Genomic DNA, 19,168 nt, shown 5'->3' with positions numbered 1-19,168 from the left:
ATCTTTTATAGTTCTTTTAATCATGAACCATTTCTCCCACGTTTATTAATATGTATGTACATATACACACAAACATATACACACATGCATGCATACATATACATACAAATATATACATACACATATAAACACATATAGAGTAAATTATACACATATTATTAAATATTTATGTAAGAAACTGGTTATTTGTCCTATAGAATTTCCCATACCCTGTTGTTGCCTGATTGCATCCTTGTGGTTCCATTGAGGGTGTTCCTCTGTTTCTCATATTTCCTTCTACTGGTGGCTAGATAACAGAGTTTTGATTAGATGTAGGTTCAATTTTTTTTATCAAATCATTACATTGTACACCTTAAACTTAGACAATGTCTCAAGAAAACTGGGGGGAAAAATTTAGGTTTAATTCTTTTGGCAAGAATATTTACATCATAGTTAGTGCATATTTCCTATTACATCACATACGGCAGCAGTGATGTCTGGTTGCCTTATTTTTAGTGACATTAGGATTGAAACAGGTTGAAACACTTGAAATCACTGACTGTGCATTATTTCATTAAGGATTGCAAATGTGATTTCCTACTGCCAGAATTAGCCAGAAGTCTATGAAGACTTTCCTTCATAGAAAAGGAAAGTTTAGTTATATTGAAATATACTTCATACAGAAAGACAAGATGTATGCTTGATTTTTTCCTCTTAATTTATTGATTTTGAGAATAATGAGTTGATGCATAAGCTAGCTGCAAAAGTTCTGATAGGTGAGGTTTTTTTTGTTTTTTTATAGTTGTTTTTGAGTTGTTATAAACTCATAAATTAAAAAAGAAATTTGTGTTTCAGTCCATTTCAAACATTATTCTTTTTGCTGCTTAAACAGTTCTATCTTTAGTCAATAGGAAATTCTGGCAAAACAAAGATGTCATGGGCTCAACATGAACATTTTTTTTCCCCTGACCTGAAGCCAGCCATTTCTCTGAAAGGCACTTGTTCTTTTTCAAAATAACAATACTAATAAAATAACAATATCAGTAGTGATTATTGAAAGCAGGATAAGTTTTTGTTTATTTGTTTTGATTTTTACACTACTTTTGTCTTTAGCATATAGCACACCAGAGATGTACAGCCAAATACTATTTTTTAAAGTCTTTTCAGTAAAATTTCTCTGGATGATTATATAACTTAGGGGAAAAAAAACAGGTTCATTTATTTCCATTTGCTTTGAATTTTAGAGACTGCTTTTTCTTTTTTAATTTTGTTTTTTAATTATATAATGCATTTATATGGATCTATATGTAGTCAAAACTGAAAGATAGGTTCAGAAAGGTTTCCCTCCCTCCCTATCCCACCCATCCAGTTCCCTCTTTCACTCTCTGGATATGATTTTTGTTCTGGGATTGGCCTTCCACGATTGCTTTTTAAAAACATTTTTATGACTATATGTACACAGACACATATACATGTATCATTTATTGTGACAGCCACATACCTATTAGGTAAATAGGCTCAGAGGTTAAAATTGGTAGGTTATTAGGGCTGTTCATAAACCCTCGTCTTCATAGTCCTGTAGTGACTTGACACTGTATTGTATTTAGAGTGCTTTTTGTTCTATTGTGATTGATGTTTTATTTGCTTTTAAGGTTATAATTTGCCTTCTTCTGTGTCTATATAAAAATATATATGTCAAAAATTATTTAGAACTCTATCAGCTGAGTAAAACTGAAAAATGATGAATATTTATTATGGAAAAAAACTAGATGACTGATATTCATTAACATTTTTTTCTCTTGTGTTTCTAGTGTATCACAACTTACAGATATGAATGACCAAGAGGAGGTATTACTAGAACAGTTTCTGACTTTGCCTCAACTAAAACAAATTATTACTGACAAGGATGACTTAATGAAAAGTATTGAGGAGCTAGCAAGTATGTCTTTCCTTACTTATTAAATTTCCTAAGAAAAATGTGATCCTTACCTAGCAATAAACTAAAAATTTATGTTACAGGAAAAAATCTCCTTTTGGAGCCCAGCTTGGAAGCCAAAAGGCAAACTGTTTTAGATAAGGTGAGTTAGTTATCATTTTTTAAGAAATCCGTACAATTTTAAAATAGAACTAAATAGCATTTTAATTTTCTCTTTTAGTATGAATTACTTACACAAATGAAATCAACTTTTGAAAAGAAGATGCAAAGGCAGCATGAACTTAGCGAGGTAAGATTGTTTAGCTCTTTTCTTTTACCATAAGAATTTTTAATCTTAATGTGCATGTGCCACATTCTTAAATTCATTATTACCAGAAAGCATTTATTAGGTATCTGAGTTTATCTTATCTGTTTATAAGTCATGATAAACAGCTCTAAGTTACGCAGATGAACAGCTGTCAGTTATAAGCCATTGTAAATCAGTTGTGCTCATGCAAGGTCATTTGCTTCCAAAATAGAAAAATATAAAAAGCCCCATAAAGAACTCTTCTGGGAGAGTTATTATAAAGGCAGTTTAACTCTTCTAATAAAAGCTACCAAGAAAAATTTTAATTTTAGACTACTTGTAAGCCTATATACAAGTATCTTAAATGAAAAGTTAGCAAATTGAAAAATATAATATATAAAAAGTATAAAGTATAATTCACCACAAATAATAGATTTTATGCTAGAAATATGTGAAAAATCAAAAACTTCATAAAATTCAACCCATGTTCCTAAAAAAACAAATCTTTAAAAATAAAAAGGGCAAAAATCATTTAAAAAATTAAATGTCAATAACCCAATCATAATATTCTGTTTCCTTTAAAATCAGGAATTCTAGAAGGTAAAGCCAATTTAGTAAAACATAAAATAGAAATAAGACAACAGCAAAAAAAAAAATGATGGTAAAGGAGAATATAAATTTATAATCTTTTGCATTGCACTAAGCTATTTACATATATTGCCCATTATTCCACCCCAAACCCTATGAGGTAGATGTTGTTACTGTTTATCCATTTTGCAGATGAGGAAAGTGAGGCACATGGATATTAAATAACATCCCTGAGGTCATGTAAATAGAAAGTATCAGAGTCAGGAGTCACATGTAAGCAGTCCTCCCTCACTTAACTGGAAAATCTGACAGAGTCAACTAAAATACCTTTAGATGCTTATTAAAGCTTAGTAGATGCTGAAGAAGCTGTTCACAATAATCAGCATCATTCCTTAGACAAACTCTTAGTAAACTAAGATAAAATTAATTCCTTAATTTAATAAGGAAACCAACAGCAAACATCATACCTAATGACTCAACATTTCCAGGATCCCTTTAATGTTAGGAATGAGACAGTGATGCCCCAGTATCACTGCTATTTAACATTGCTTGGGAGGTTCTGGCCACTGTAAGAAGACAGGAAAAGGAAAAGAGGTATAATGTAAAAGAAAAGATGAAACGGTTGTTAACCAAAACCAAACAAGTAAAAATCCTAGCAAATTGAGGTTTTCTTCTAGATATCTCGCAACTACCAGTGCAAACTGAAGTAGAAGAAAAAAACTCATTTACAATATAAACAAAACTGTAAAAAATTTAGAACTGAACCCAATGAAGTAAGTTAGGAAACTTTACTGAATGACACAAAAGAAGACTTGAAGAAATAGAGTAACAGAATATTCATGGACTGAAAGATACAGTATTATAAAGATTTCATTCTTCCCAAAATAACTTAAAAATCTTCTATACTTCCAATCAAAATCCCAAGAGTATTTTTTTTAATTTAAACAGATTTATTCTAAAGTTCTTCTGAAAAACTAAACAGGTTAAACTAGTCAAGAAGAGCTTGAGCAAAAAGAAACCCTTTCCCAATACCAACATATACTATAAAAACTCTTTATTTAAAACAGTAGAGCAGCCTTGTAGGAAGCAAAAAATAGTTCTATGGAACAGATTCTGCAGTTCAGAAACAGACATATACATGAGTAATTGGTTAGAAAAAAATGAGAATTTAATAAAGGCAGTCCATTTAGAAAAAAGTTAGATCCCTATATCATAGCATACACAGAAGGATACTCTAGATAGAGTAACTATTTAGGTGGAAACCATAAAATTATGAGAGACAACTATCGCTAGAGTTTTTTTTTTAGGATTATAATGGGAAAATCCTTTCTAAGCATTATGACAATAGGCAGAAGCATAAAATAAAAAACTGATGATTTAAGCTATATATAAATTTAAACTTTGTATACATTGAAGATCATAAAATCAAAAGTGAAGTAAAGGGGACAAATATTTGTAGCAGATATAACAAATATTAATGCCAATGGTCCATAAAGAAACCTTACATACAGGCAAAGGGAAGAACAGGAAACTCACAAAAGGAGAAATATGAAGGTCCAATAAACATTCTGATATAGCAATTATTCTGACTTCTTGAAATGTTTAAAAAAATCCTTGATTCCTAGGATTGTCTCTATAGATGTGCTCACTCAGAATCTCTGAAGATGATGACTCTTCTATACTCTAAAGTATGGAAACCACTTCACTAGACTGTTGGTGCCATTAGTGCAGGAACCTGTCCTGTTTTTTTCCCCCTGTATACCCAATACCTTGGTCCAGTGCTTGGCACATGGTACATACTCAATAAATATTTAATGAGTAAGTAAATGGAAACATTTGAAAAGATGCTTAACCTTACACTAATAAGCAAAATTACATTGTGTGAGCGAGACTTGTAAGGATAGATAACCAGTGTAGGTAAAGGTGATTAAAAATGGTGTATTTCTATATATACCTGTATGTGATGTATCACAATGAGATACCATCTCACACCCACTAGGATGACTATTAATAAAAACAGTTTTAGTTCCTACATTTAGATCTTTAATCCATTTTGAGTTAAATTTTGTGTATGAGGTAAGGTAAGGGTGCAACTTAATTCTGAACATGGATATCCAGTTTTCCTAGCAATAGTTGTCCAAGACTGTCCTTTCCCGATTGAATGGTCTCGGCACACTTTTGAAAATATTTGGCCATATGTATGAGTGTTTGTTATTTGATTGATCTATATGTCTCTTCTGATTGCCAGTACCATACTATTTTGATTACTGTAGCTTTATAGTAAGTTTTGAAATCAGTAAGTATGAATCCTCCAACTTTGTTCTTCTTTTTCAAGATCGTTTTGACTATTTGGGGGTCTCTTGAGATTCTCTGAATTTTAGGGTGAATTTTTCTATTTCTGCAAAAAATGCTGTTGACATTTTGATAGGGATTACATAGACTCTGGAGATCACTTTGGGTAGTATTGTCTTAACAGTATTAAGTCTTCTGATCCATGAACACAGGGTGTCTTTCTACTTATTTCTATTTATTTATGTCTTCTTTAATTTCTTTCAGCAATGTTTTGTAGTTTTCGGTGTCCTTCACCACTTTGGTTAAATTTAATCACCTTTGCCATATTCTGTTCATTAGAAGCAGGTCACTAGGTCCAGACCACACTCAAGGGGAGGGGTTTATACAAGAGCAGGAATACCAGGAGAGGAGGATCATTGGGGATCATCTTAGAGGGTGCCTACCACAATGATCTGATTCCTAAATTCCCAAGAGAGGACAGTGATCTGCCCAGTTTCTCTCACTCAATAGCTTGCAGGCAATGCATTGGTTTCTATTGTGTTAGGTAGCCATCTCATATCTAAAAGGGTAAGGACTTAGATGGGACCAGATTTCCTCAAAAAGAAGCTTTGTAAGGCACATAATGAATTGCTTCTCCCTACCTCTACCTCTACTCCATTTTCCTTCCCTCTAAGGAGTTTTTCTGAGCATTAGAAACTAATATACTTGATTTTCTTTTTCAGAGCTGTAGTGCGAGTGCCCTACAGGCAAGATTGAAAGTAGCTGCACATGAAGCTGAGGAAGACTCTGATAATATTGCAGAAGATTTCTTGGAGGGAAAAACTGATATAGATGATTTTCTCAGTAGCTTCATGGAAAAGAGAACAGTATGTAATACTCTTCAGTTGAGGACAAGTGACAGCGTAATATCAAATAACTTATGTATATTCATGAGTAAAAAAAACCTTAGCACATTACTGAGCTGGAGTTTTGAGTGCCGTGAGAGGAAACTGAAGAGCCTCTATTGAGAATGATAGCAACATCCTGCTATCACTTTAAACCTGCTTGTTGTGAGTACACAAGCAGGTAAATCACATAATGGTTCTGTTTCAGAAATGATAGTATCTGTATCGTTCTGTAGTAAAGCTAGTAAATCAGCTTAAGTCTAGTCTTAATAGATGTAATATACTCCTGAATAACCTGTTTCACAAGTTGTTTAAAAAGAGAATAACCTATATAGTGTTTTTGTTTGTTTGTTTGTTTGTTTGGCTGTGCCGCACGGCGTGCAGGATCTTAGTTCACTGACCAGGGTTTGAACCCAGGCCACTATTGTGAAAGTGCCGAGTCCTAACAGCTGCACCACCAGGGAATTCCCTATACAGATTTTTAAAATTTTTTTGTTTTTAATATTACTGAGAACATTCTGGGGATAATTTCTGTTATAGTATTTCCATTTTATGTATATATATATATATTTTTTTTTTTTTTTTTTTTTGTGGTACGCGGGCCTCTCACTGTTGTGGCCTCTCCCGTTGCGGAGCACAGGCTCCGGACGCGCAGGCTCAGTGGCCATGGCTCACGGGCCCAGCCGCTCCGGCATGTGGGATCCTCCCGGAACGGGGCACAAACCCGCGTCCCCTGCATCCGCAGGCAGACTCTCAACCACTGCGCCACCAGGGAAGCCCTTCATTATATTTAAAGAAAAAAATTTTAAGTCTGCTTAGCAGTATCTTGTCCTTTGATAGAGTCCTAAATATTTACCTAATTTCTCTGAAACATCACAGTTTTAAAATAACCTTTTGTTAATAAACGTTATAAAACAGGTGTGCCATATATATATATATATATATATATATATATATATATATATGAACTGTTAAGGAAAGTGTGGCAGATTTTATTATCCCTGTTTTCCATGAGAAAATTTGAAGTACAGAGATATTAATGACTATGGTTATAGCATTAGTGAAGCATCGATTTTGGGTCCATTTTTCTTCGGTACTATTTAACTGTATCTTGAAGTTTTTTTTGTTTTTGTTTTAATTGATTTATTTTTAGCTGCGTTGGGTCTTCATTGCTGTGCGGAGGCTTTCTCTAGTTGTGGCAAGTGGGGCTACTCTTTGTTGCGGAGCACGGGCTCTAGGCACGCAGGCTTCAGTAGTTGTGGGTCATGGGCTCTAGAGCTCAGGCTCAGTAGTTGTGGTTCACGGGCTTAGTTGCTCCGCGGCACGTGGGATCTTCCCGGACCAGGGCTCAAACCTGTGTCCCCTACATTGGCAGGCGGATTCTTAACCACAGTGCCACCAGGGAAGCCCCGAAGTTTTTATTTGTTAAGCTTCCTGGGTAACAACAGTAGGATTTATTTTCATATTTTTAAAACACAGATATTTGAAATTATATAATCAGAGAACTGGTATAAAGGATCAGAGTGCGTTTTACATTCTGGAAGTTTACAAAGATTATCTTCCAAACAAAATTAAAATTTTTTTCTTTTTGATTCTTAAATTCTGCTCTACCTCAGACATCGACAGTTTAAATAATGTCAACAAGTTAAAAGATTCTTACTTAGAATTCTGTCAAATTTAGCTAGTAGTAGGAAGATTACTGGAGAAGTGACTGGTATTTTAAATAATTTGTCTTCTAGATTTGCCACTGTAGAAGAGCCAAGGAAGAAAAACTTCAACAAGTGATAGCAATGCACAGCCAATTTCATGCTCCACTATAGGTAAATTGTATTCTAGAAGGTTTGAGTCTTCAGGCTATTGCATGGCTATTTTTAATGAAGTGTTCTTACTAGCGTTTGTTCAGCCAGCTTTAAGCATAATACTGTCGTTATAGCTATTGTGCTATATAACATGTAGAATACTTTATATTAAGCATAATGTTTTATGCCTAAGCATATAACCAGTAGAAATTGTTTGCATATTTTCTCAGTATGATATTGGCTTAAATGAATTTTTTTTCAGTATTTGATAGCTACTTATGTAGAGTTTAAACTGTAATTAGTTCCTTTCTCTCAGCTGGTGTGGGGAGTATACCATATTAGTTGACATATTCCTCAGTAGTCTCTTTTGTCATTTCTTCCTTTAAAATGAATTTCTGCTCTGTCTCTTTTCCATCTCACATCAGGATTATTCCAATAACTTTCTGACCAGTCCTCTGACTTTAGGGTTTCTCCTTCCTGCTCAGCACTGACAGAATGATCTTCCTAAAATACCACTCTGTGATAACATTTCTCTGCTCCAGGACCTGCAATGAACCCCTAGGGATGAGAAATGCCAAATTTCTCTCGCTTATATTTTAGATCATCCATTTTAATTTTCCATTTTCCCCTTATGTTCTCTCATGTCATGTTGTTTTTTCTACCACCGTATCTTTGTTCATGCTCTCACCTGATCTCAGGACACTCTTCTGTTTTCCTCTCCATCTATCTTGTTTTAGGAATGACTTGGTGGCAAAGACTAGCTCCCACCTCAACAACTTTAAAAGCTTGTGTCACTGGATAACGCAGGGAAACAGAGCCAAAATGCAGAAAAGTACACCTCAGTCACCTGGGAGTGAAAACACGACATGAGGCCATCAGTAACCAAAGCAGCTCCTCTTAGACCCTTCCCACGACTGCTTGTTTTTCATTTTTGCATCTCTCTTCTTTTCTGTCGCTCACTCCCATGTGCTTTCTCACTTGCTCTTCAGAGAGCTTTCTTTGCTACCCACAGGCTTGATCATATCATGACAGTCAAACAGCCAGTGGAGACCGACAAGGGTCTCACCACAAATTCAGGGAAAGAGACTGGCCCTGCATAGACAGTGTGCATCCTGACCTCAGCAGTTTGACCTAGAGATTGGTGTCCTGTGTTCATCTGCCTGCTCTGCTGGGCTAAAGGAGTAGACTTTGAGAAGGGAGCATGGGAGGTTCCCTTAAAAGGGATCAGGCTACAGGGAGGGAAGTGACAGGCATTTCTCAACCCCCATTCAAACTCTCTGCCCCTTTTCTCAATCTAGTTCTCCTTAACATTAGTAGCAACATTGAATTGTTTTATTTTACAAATCAGACTGTCAATCCCTGAGGGTAAGGGTTGATTTTTAATATCAACTATGCATTTCTCAAGGTTGAGAAGTAAGTGGGCACTGAGTAATTGCTTACTGACATGAGCATGCTAGAATCCTTTCCCTACCTCTTTTCCCTCATAGTCAGATTATCTTCTTCTAGGTAAATCTTAATTTATCATCTTAAATTAAATCTTAGGTTTTGATTTTCTTTTCTTTTCAGATTTTCCTGAAAACATGAACTGCCAAGAGAGGAATGGGACACAAGACTAAGCACATTTATATTTATGATTTGCAAATTGGCATTTCATTACAGTGGTTGAATTCATAGATACACTATATAGATTGTATACAGAACTGAGACTGATTTTGTACAGATTAGAATGATTGCTATGATCTTTGCTTTGAGAAATTTTTCTGCACTATTTGCACTAAAAATGTTTATTTGTTGTTGATAAATCCTATCATATTTAAGTTCCACTGCTGTTCCTCTCTTACTATTGATTAAATACCTATGCATGTAATTTTAACTAGTTTCAATATTTTATAAAATTACTTCATTTAAATTTGTAATTTTAATTTGAAACTGCCTCATTGCTTTATCAAGAATGGTTTCGATTTTTTCCTCTCAACCTTTTTTGAAAAATTACCATTTCAACTGTAGAAAAACTGTTATTCTTCCTGTTTCTTTCTGTATGATAAAACTTTCAGAAATAATTTGTTTTTAAATATTCACAGTGTCAGGAAACACCAAACCTGCCAATGTGCCGTCTCAAGGAAGTAACTTTTAATTCATACAATAAATCAAAAGAGTAAACCAGCGTTTTTTACTTATTGTTGTCTTATTTTTAAAATTAAAGTTGCACTTAAGAGGCAATACAGGTAAATAAATATTTTACCTAATAGAAAAAACTGTGTTTCATTTAAAATAGTCCAACATAAACTTTCATAGTAACTCTTTTTTTTTTTTTTTTTTTTTTGGCCACACCGCGCGGCTTGCAGGATCTTAGTTCCCCAATCAGGGATTGAACCCGCATCCTCAGCAGTGAAAGCGCAGAGTCCTAACCACTGGACCACCAGGGAGTTGCCTCATGCTAACTTTGTAAATATAAGTATCTGCTGGGTTTGTGGTTAGATAAGGATATGCTAAGTTCCTCATGTTGAAGTTTAAAACAATATTTTTGTTAATAAATAGTAAATTTAAACACACAAAAGTCAGTGAATTTTTCTGACCTTTACTGTGTTAGCTTTTCATAACAGAAAAGCTTTAATAATAAATTAATATTAATTTTTAGGCAGTCTAGTTTTTAATTAATTTAATTGGATTTTCGCTTTAACTTGTACTGTGTTAAACAGTTTGCTTTTATACTACGTTACAGAATGAATATATTTTATGGGTAGCTGTGAAAGCTAATTAAGTAGAAAATCTTGAACTAGATATCTGAGGCTTGGTAGAGTATCCAGATCACAGAACAGCCTAATGACAATTTTTATTTAAACTTCATCACAGTATGATTGCCATTCCAAACACCAGCATACGGTACAGGTGTTTTCTTTTCTTTATTCTTCTTTCTATACATGTTTTAGCAATAGAACTTTAGGAAAAACAAAATTTTCTTAGACTTGAATAATACTTAATACTTAGTCTATGTGTGTGGAAGGGCAAGTATTCACACGGACTATAAAGATATAATTTGGGTAAAGAAATTAACTTTTTTTAATCACCTGTCTTCCTGGTACTGTGCTAAGGGCATGCCATTTAATCTTCAAAATGACCAGACGAGGAAGGTATTATTATTCTGGATGTGTAGATGAGATAACTGAGGTAAGTGTTGCAAATTTGTGGCAGTCTTCTGGGTATTCAGGAACCTTTCCTTACTGTAGTGGTCACAGAAGCTTCAGCTTTCCCAGCAGTCACCACAGTGGAGGACACGGTAGTCCCAATCTTCTGCAAACAATCAGGAAGCTTTCTGAGAAACCAGGCTGAGCCCAGAACAAGAGGCCAGCAGACCACAGCCATTAATTCATTTGATCTCCTAATTTTATTAAGCCCCTACTAAGAATGAGGCGCTGTGGAAATACTATACAACGATGACTCAAACATGGTCTAGATGTTTAGGTACTTATCTACCTTTTCCTTCACCAAAAAAAAGTCATTTTCTTATATAGTAGATCTCTTCTACATAATCACATAAGTAATTCATCTCAATGTTTTTTATTCTTTAAACTTGAACTATCCCAGTTTCATTCTGTACCAGTTAACATACCTTGGTTTCTCCTTTTAAAATTAATTTTTTAGATAACCTCCTTACAACCCAGTCATTAATAAGAGGAGTCTGATCATCATTACCTACATTTAACCGACAAATCAGGTCAGATAATAGGTCATATAAGTCATCCAGGACGGACAATAGTCTGCATTTGAATATGTATGCATTTTGGTTCTGTTACTACAATAAAAATTTTAGTGACTTTTCTTTAATCTTATGGATATATTATTTTCTTCTTAAAATTGGCTATATTGGAGAAACAGTGCCAGAGGAAGAAAAAAAAGCCTGCCAAAGCAGATTCTGATTTTACTTTAACACATAATAGAAGACTAGATGGAAGTCACAATAGTACAGAAAAGCTGAGGAGTTATTAGATAATTCAGAGTAGGGGTTTGTCACGGGTAGAAATTTAAAGGCTAACATCTCAAAAATAGAAGAAAGTTTTCTGAATAAATGTGATACGTGCTAAACATAATGTTTCAAAGTTGGAAGATTTTCTAGGAATAATTCTAGACTAGGAAATTTATATTGAAATAGAGATTGACAGGTAAGTCTGATCATAATTCATATGTGCTTAAATTGAAGGACAGCTCAGATTCATTTTTACGGAAAGTAAACTAATCATGTGCTCTTAAAGAATAAAAACCTATGCCAGGTTTTCCCTTCTCTTCACCTTCCTTTATTCTAAAAAAGTTGCTTTGTTGACTGCTGAGTCAAGATCAAAATGCTTACCTACTTCATATTATTAAATTTTCCAGAAAATCAATAATAAATTACTTGAGCGCTAAATATTACTAGTTGGGAAGTAATCTGTCTTGAGTCAGTTTTACATTGGTTTAAACCAACTGCTCTAAATAAAACAGTTCCTTGATCGATGTTTGATTTAAAATGAGAATATACTGTTAGAGATTTTAGCCTTGTTGGATTGGCCATGCTCTTTTAAGGCTCTGTCCAGCACAGTAAAGTTTTAATAAGCAATAAAGGTAACCTTTTTTAAATAAATTTCAGTGTTAGGTTAACTTATAAGTAGTCTAAATGAACATATGCTTAAATTATGTTTTGTAAAATATTTGGTGTGGGGCTGAAAAAAAATTTTGTGTCTGATGTGGAAAACATTCACATTAAAGAACTAAATTTTAAAATATCAAAGATTTATAGTATTTGCTTTTTAAAATAAATGCATAGTTCTGTTTGCTATAGTTACTGTGTTATTTTTTTTAATTTGTTATTTATTTTTGTAGATGTATACTGCCAAATGGAAGAAATTAAAGTCTCATCCTCAACATGAGGCAAAGAAGTTTCTAGAGTTGATAATCAACTACAAGAGTGGTATGAAGTGAGTTATGTTATAAAAATGCAAAAGCTATTACAACTTATCCTAAGTATCATTAACAAGGTATTCCCTGCTACAGAAAGTTTGTACCTTTTGACCACCTTTCTCCAATTCCCCAACCCCACCTCCACCTCAGGTTAACCACAAATCTGATCTCTTTTTCTCTAACTTTGGTTTGTTCGTTTGTTTGTTTTAGATTACACATATAAGTGAAATCATACAGTATTTGTTTTTCTCTGACTTAGCATAATGCCCTCAAGGCCCATTCATTGTCGCAAAAGGCAGAATTTCCTCATTTTTTATGTCTGAATACTATTCCATGGTGTGTGTGCTTCTTTATTCATTCATCTGCTGGTGGACAGTTAGGTTGTTTCCATGTTTTGGCTATTTTAAATAATGCTGCTATGAACATGAAGGGGTACAGATTACCTTTTCGAATTAGTGTTTTCATTTACTTTGTATTCCCACAAGTAGAATTTCTGGATCATATGGTAGTTCTATTTTTAATTTTTTGAGTGTCCTCCGTACTGTTTTCCATAGTAGCTGTACCAGTTTATGATCCCATTAACAGTACACAAGAGTTCTCTTAAATTCACATTATCACCAGCGTTTCGTATTGCTTGTCTTTTTGATGTTGGCCATCCTACCAGATGTGAGGTGATATCTCATTATGGTTTGGTTTTGATTTGCATTTCCCTAATGACCAGTGATGCTGAGCATCTTTTCATATACCTGTTGACCCTTTTATATATCTTCTTTGAGAAAAATGTCTACTCAAGTCTTTTACCCATGTTTTAATTGGATTTTTTTTTTTTTGCTGTAGAATTGTATGAGTTCTTTATATAGTTTGAATATTAACCCCTTGTCAGATATATGGTTTGCAAATATGTTTTTCCATTCCATAGGTTGTCTTTTCACTTTGTCGATTATTCTTTGGCTGTGCAGAAGCTTTTTAATGTGATGTAGTTCTACTTACTTATTTTTTATTTTGTTGCTTGTGCTTTAGATGTCATATCCAAAAATCACTGCCAGGACACATGCCGGTGAGCCTTTTTTCTGTTTTCTTCTAGTAGTTTCGTGGTTTCAGGTTGTACATTTAGGTCTTAATCATTTTGAGTTCATTTTGGGTAGTGGTATAAGATAGTGGTCATTTCATTCTTTTACATATGACTATCCAATTTTTGCAGCACCATTTATGGAAGAGACCATCTTTTCTCCACTGAGTATTCTTGGTTCCCTTGTCAAATATTAGTTGACCATATATGCTTGGGTTCATTTCTGGGCTCATAATTTTGTTCCATTGATCTATTTGTTTTTATACCAGTACCATACTGTTTCGATTACTATAGCTTTATAGGATAGCTTGAAATCAGGAAGTGTGATGCCTCCCGCTTCGTTCTCCTTTCTCAGTATTGCTTTGGTTATTCCGTGTCTTTTGTGGTTCCATATAAATTTTAGGATTGTTTTTACTACTTTAAAAAATGCCACTGGAATCTTGATGGGAATTGCACTGAATGTATAAATGGCTTTTGGTAGTATGATCATTTTAACAATATTCTTCCAATCCATGAACACAGGATGCCTTTCCATTTATTTGTGTCTTCTTTGATTTCTTTCATCAGTGTCTTGTAGTTTTCAAAGTAGAGATGTTTCACCTCCTTGGTTAGGTTTATTCCTAAGTATTTTATTGTTTTTGATGCTCTTGTAAATGGGATCATTTTATTTCTTTTTCAGATAATTTCATTGTTAGTATATAGAAATGCCATTGACTTTTTATGTTGCTTTTGTATCCTACAACTTTACTGAATTTGTTAATTAGATCTAACATTTTTTTCGTGGAGTCTTTAGAATTTTCTATGTATAAAAACATGTCATCTACATACAGAGACAGTTTTACTTCTTCCTTTCAAATTCTGATACCTTTTGTTTCTTTTCCTTCTACTTTGGTCTACTTTGTGGTCTACTTTGTTGAGTAGAAGTGGTCAGAGTGGGCACCCTTATCTTGTTCCTGAAATTAGTGGAAAAGCTTTCAGCCTTTCAACAGTATGATATTACCTGTGGGCTTATCCCTTTTGGCCTTTATTATGTTGAAGTATATTCCTTGTATACCTAATTTGTTGAGAGTTTTTATCATGAATGAATGTTGAACTTTGTCAAATGCTTTTTCTGCATCTAATCAGATAATTTTTTCCTTGCATGCCAGGTATAAATCCCAGTTGATCATGGTGAATGATCCTTTTAATGTGCTGCTGATTTCAATTTGCTAGTATTTTATTGCAAATTTTTACATCTCTGTTCATCAGGGATATTGGTCTGTAGTTTCCTTTTTTGGTAATGTTCTTTTCCAGCTTTGCTATCAGTGATGCTGGCTTCATAAAATGAGTTTTGGGAGTGTTCCCTCCTCTTCAATTTTTTGGGAAACACTGGCATTAATTTTTCTTAAGATGTTTTGTGAAATTCATCAGTTGAAGCCCTCTGGTCCTGGGCTTTTCCTCTGTGAGAGATTTTTGATTACTAATTCAATCTCTTTACTATAATTGGTCTATTCAGACTTTCTATTTTGTCCTGATTCACTCTTGATAGTATGTTTCTAAGAATTTTGCATTTCTTCTAGGGTGTCCAGTTTGTTGGCATATAGTTTTGCATAGTACCCTCTTACAATTCTTTATTTCTGTGCTATCAGTTGTAATGTCTCCTTTTTCATTTACAATTTTGTTGATTTGGGTCCTTTCTTTTTTCCTTGGTTTACCTTTTCAAAGAACCAAGTCTTAGTTTGGTTAATCTTTTCTGTTGTTTTCGTACTCTCTATTTATTTCTGCTCTAATCTTTGCTATTTCCTTCTGCTAACTTAAGGCTCAGCTCTTCTTTTTCTAGTTCCCTAAGGCGTAGTTAGGATGTTTATATGGGATCTTTCTTGCTTCTTAATGTAGGCATTTATTGCTGTGAACTTCCCTTAGAATTGCTTTTGATGCATCCCGTAAGTTTTGTTTTGTTGTGTTTCCATTTTCGTTCATCTCAAGATACTCTTTATATCCCCTTTAATTTCTTCTTTGATCCATTGGTTGTTCACGAGAGTTTTCATTCCGTATGTTTGTGACTTTTCCAGTTTTCCTCTTGTTATTGATTTCTAGTTTCATACCATTGTGGTCAGAGAATATACCTGGTATGATTTCAATCTTCTTGAATTTACTGGCTTGTTCTGTGGCCTAACATATGGTGTATCCTAGAAAATGTTCATGTCCACTTCAGAATGTGTATTCTGCTGTTGATGAACAGAATGTTCTGTATATGTCTGTTAGTACATTTGGTATATAGTGTGGTTCGAATTTGCTATTTCCTTATTGATTCTCTCCCTAGATGATCTACCCATTGCTTAGAGTGGGGTATTAAAGTCCCCAACTATTACTTTATTGCTTTTATTTTTCCTTTTAGCTCTGCTAGTTTTTGCTTTATGTACTTAGGTGGTCTATTTTTGGGCAAAGCATCTGTTTGAGCACTGAGGGGGAGGCGAGGGTCATTGGCTGAGATAGCCTGGTAGGACTGTTGGCTTGGTTACCCTCCCACCCAAGTGAGGCTGTAGGATAGGCTTCATGGTTGCTTGGATTCTGTGATGTTACTAGACAGTTGGGACTGGATACTATACTCAGCATTAGGTGGGGCTATGAAATTAGCTTCTCTGCCCTGGTGGTGCAGCAGGATGGGACATAAGGCCTGCACAGCTCATTGTTTGGGGACCTGAATCAGGCAGGAGTGTGCACTGAAGGTGCAGGCCACCAGTCTTGCTCTGCAGACAGGGAAAGTCACAGGCTGTGCTCTCTGTTCAACTGCCACTGTAAACGGGGCTGTTGGATTGGTTATGCAGTTTCCCATGTGTTCTGGTAAAGCTCCCTGGTCAGGCAGGCTGATGCATGTTTTCAGCAATAAGTGGGGCTACAGATGAGTTTCCCTGCTCAGGCACTGTGGGAGAAGCAGCTCGAAGGTCACTAACGCTGTTTGTTTGTGGTCTCAAGTCAACCTGTGCCCCAGGTTCCCTGGCCAAACAGGGCCACTGGCTTTGCTCTCAGGGCGGTCAGCTCTGCCCACTCACTTCTCAGCTCAAGCGCTGCTGGGGTATGCAGCTTCCAGGTGTTCTCACCACCCCTCCCTATCGGGTGGGGCTCTCTGTCTTCTGCCAGTGGAGGACTGAGAAGGCCCATTTCAGGCAGCTCCCACATCTTCCTGAACAGGCTTTCTGGTCAGTAGGGGCCAGGAGCCACAGTCTACAGCAGAGGCGCCATGGCTCAGCTCTTCTGCCTGGGTGTGGGCAGACTGGACTCCAGGGCCAGCAGCACGTCCCCTCGGGAGCCCAAGCTAGGCAAACCTGCGCCTTGTCGCATTCTCTGGTCAGACTGCACCACCGACCGACCGGACTCTGTTGATGAACGGGGCTGCTGGCTGAGACAGCTGTGTGGGCTCTGCAGGCAGAAAGAACGTCGATCAAACAGTACTAACCAGTCACACGGTTCCTAAGGTAACAAATGACAGAACTTACTCCACGTGGTAAACAGACATGAAAACCAAATTCTCTAGTTCTTACGTGACATCTTCTCTCATTGAAATGGTGCCCTGTGACTTTATACAGTCATACTTCAGGGATCAGGCTGGTGGCTGACCCACCCTGTCCTGGTGATGTGGCCTCTGGAGTAATAATAAAAGGTTGTTATTAAAAAAGAAGTTAATATGATCCAAATTCATATTTAAGAACCAGAGAGTAAATGTTGTTTCTACTTTATTAGGTGGTACACTGGTGTTAAGAGAAAAGTGTGTTGTAAGTCTTAGCGTTTTTTAAATAAGGAGCAATATGAAATTCCAGGAAAAGGCAACGAAATTATTATAACGATTTAAAATATATTACCTAAGAGAACGTTAAAGTGAATAAACCTGAAAGATAGATAAGCATAAGAGCAGTTACAGAGCTCATCAGTTACAGAAATATGTCTATTAGCCATAATGTGTTCCATTATTAGAAATACTGATAACAGGAAGGAAGGTAACAAAATATTTTAGGAAACAAAATATGCATCTGGAGGTGAAATAAGGGGAAAGACTGAAGTGATAAGTGTGAAGAGGTCAGGGCACTTTCTGACCAGCTGCAGGCTATCAAGGAAGATTTGCATTGATAACCTCAGGTGATGGTAGAGGTCATTGCTCTGTGGTGAATGAAACTTCTTCCACAGTCTAGAATGATTTTCAAAATGGGGAATCATTTTCCTTATACTTGTTTGATAAAAGAAATGGCTACTTCCTGTTCTTCAACACCTGAAGGAACTAAAAGCTGGGCTTTTTTCTTTTCACTGCTACATTTTATAATTCTCAAGGACCTGTATCATTTGTTGGGCTACTTTGTCATTTGAAATTGCACTGTTCCCTTATTTCTGGAACGTGTTTCTGTGTGTCCCTCCACGGGGGACCTTCAGGCCGTGAGAAACACGGCCTCGTCCGAATCCCGGTCCTTGCCGCTGTCCTCACTTGGCACACACTCCCCGCCGCTGGGGGAGCGGCAGCTCAGATCCTCCACCCCAGACTCTTGGTCACTGTTGGCTGACAGATCTGGGTCTGAGCTTTTCAAATTGTCTTGGGTTAGAATCAAAGCAGAATCTTCATCGCCCTGTGAAGGGCTCCTGGATGGAAATGATTTCATATTCCCGCTGTAATCCTGGGGAGTGTTGGCTGTGCTGTTGTCTGAGGTAGAAAACCCTGAGTGTCTGCTGGGTTCACTTTGCTTACTCTTCACTTGAGTGCGATTTAACTGGACTTTCTGAATCTTTTCCAGCCTCTAAAAAAGAAACAACAATTTCAGGGAACGATCATAAATCATGTATCTTTTTTGTATATGCATGCCTAAAGGTATTCATTACCTTCCAGTTGGGTATAATGTTAAGAACATGGGATTTAGATGGACTTGGGTTGAAAACTAGACTTCATGACTGGACAAAATAATTAGATTCTGTGAGCCTTGCTTTCTTCATCTCTAATGTAAGGATGGCACTGCCTTAGCACAGGTTTTCTATAAAATGCAGAAAACGTAGCATAGGTAGAGCACCTGGCATCCTTCTTTCTGTATCTATCTATCTGGTTTTACATAATTTTCATCCTGTGAACTCAAAATACATTTTTTTAAAATTAGGAGTGAGGTGTTCATTATCTAATTTTTTAAATTAAGATATAAGTAGCTCACCCTCTAAAGTGTACGGTTCAGTGGTTTTTAGTATATTCACAAGGGTACACAACCATTCACTACCATCTAGTTCCCTAATATTTTCATCATCCCCGAGGCAAACCAAGGAAGCGAGCCAAGCCAGATGTCTGAAACGTATCAAGTGCCTACAGGTAAGTGCTCACCTTTGGGGGCTGTGTTTCCTGTTACCCACCAGCTAAAAATGTGAAATGGCTCTGTTGCTACGTTTCACACATCCCGA

At 35.8% G+C, this 19,168-nt stretch overlaps 2 protein-coding genes across 2 annotated transcripts in view; one reads left to right on the top strand and one right to left on the bottom strand.

The window, feature by feature from the left end:
* The window catches only part of VPS37A (VPS37A subunit of ESCRT-I), a 38,846-nt gene extending 28,917 nt beyond the window's left edge, over positions 1-9,929 (top strand). Inside the window, exons 7-12 of the mRNA XM_027122699.1 lie at positions 1,791-1,918; positions 1,999-2,057; positions 2,136-2,204; positions 5,804-5,947; positions 7,705-7,785; positions 9,331-9,929. Coding sequence (XP_026978500.1) covers positions 1,791-1,918; positions 1,999-2,057; positions 2,136-2,204; positions 5,804-5,947; positions 7,705-7,785 — 481 coding nt within the window. The 3' untranslated portion in view covers positions 9,331-9,929. The remainder of the gene's footprint in view (positions 1-1,790; positions 1,919-1,998; positions 2,058-2,135; positions 2,205-5,803; positions 5,948-7,704; positions 7,786-9,330) is intronic.
* Positions 9,930-17,461: 7,532 nt separating this feature from the next.
* Positions 17,462-19,168, bottom strand: part of MTMR7 (myotubularin related protein 7) — a 56,829-nt gene continuing 55,122 nt past the window's right edge. Inside the window, exon 13 of the mRNA XM_027122698.1 lies at positions 17,462-18,525. Coding sequence (XP_026978499.1) covers positions 18,163-18,525 — 363 coding nt within the window. The 3' untranslated portion in view covers positions 17,462-18,162. The remainder of the gene's footprint in view (positions 18,526-19,168) is intronic.

The sequence above is a fragment of the Aethalodelphis obliquidens genome, unplaced genomic scaffold, assembly GCF_003676395.1.
Source record: "Aethalodelphis obliquidens isolate GAN/ISIS:26980383/991018 unplaced genomic scaffold, ASM367639v1 scaffold25, whole genome shotgun sequence".
Lineage (NCBI taxonomy): Eukaryota > Metazoa > Chordata > Mammalia > Artiodactyla > Delphinidae > Aethalodelphis > Aethalodelphis obliquidens.
This window is presented reverse-complemented; position numbering and strand designations above follow the sequence as displayed.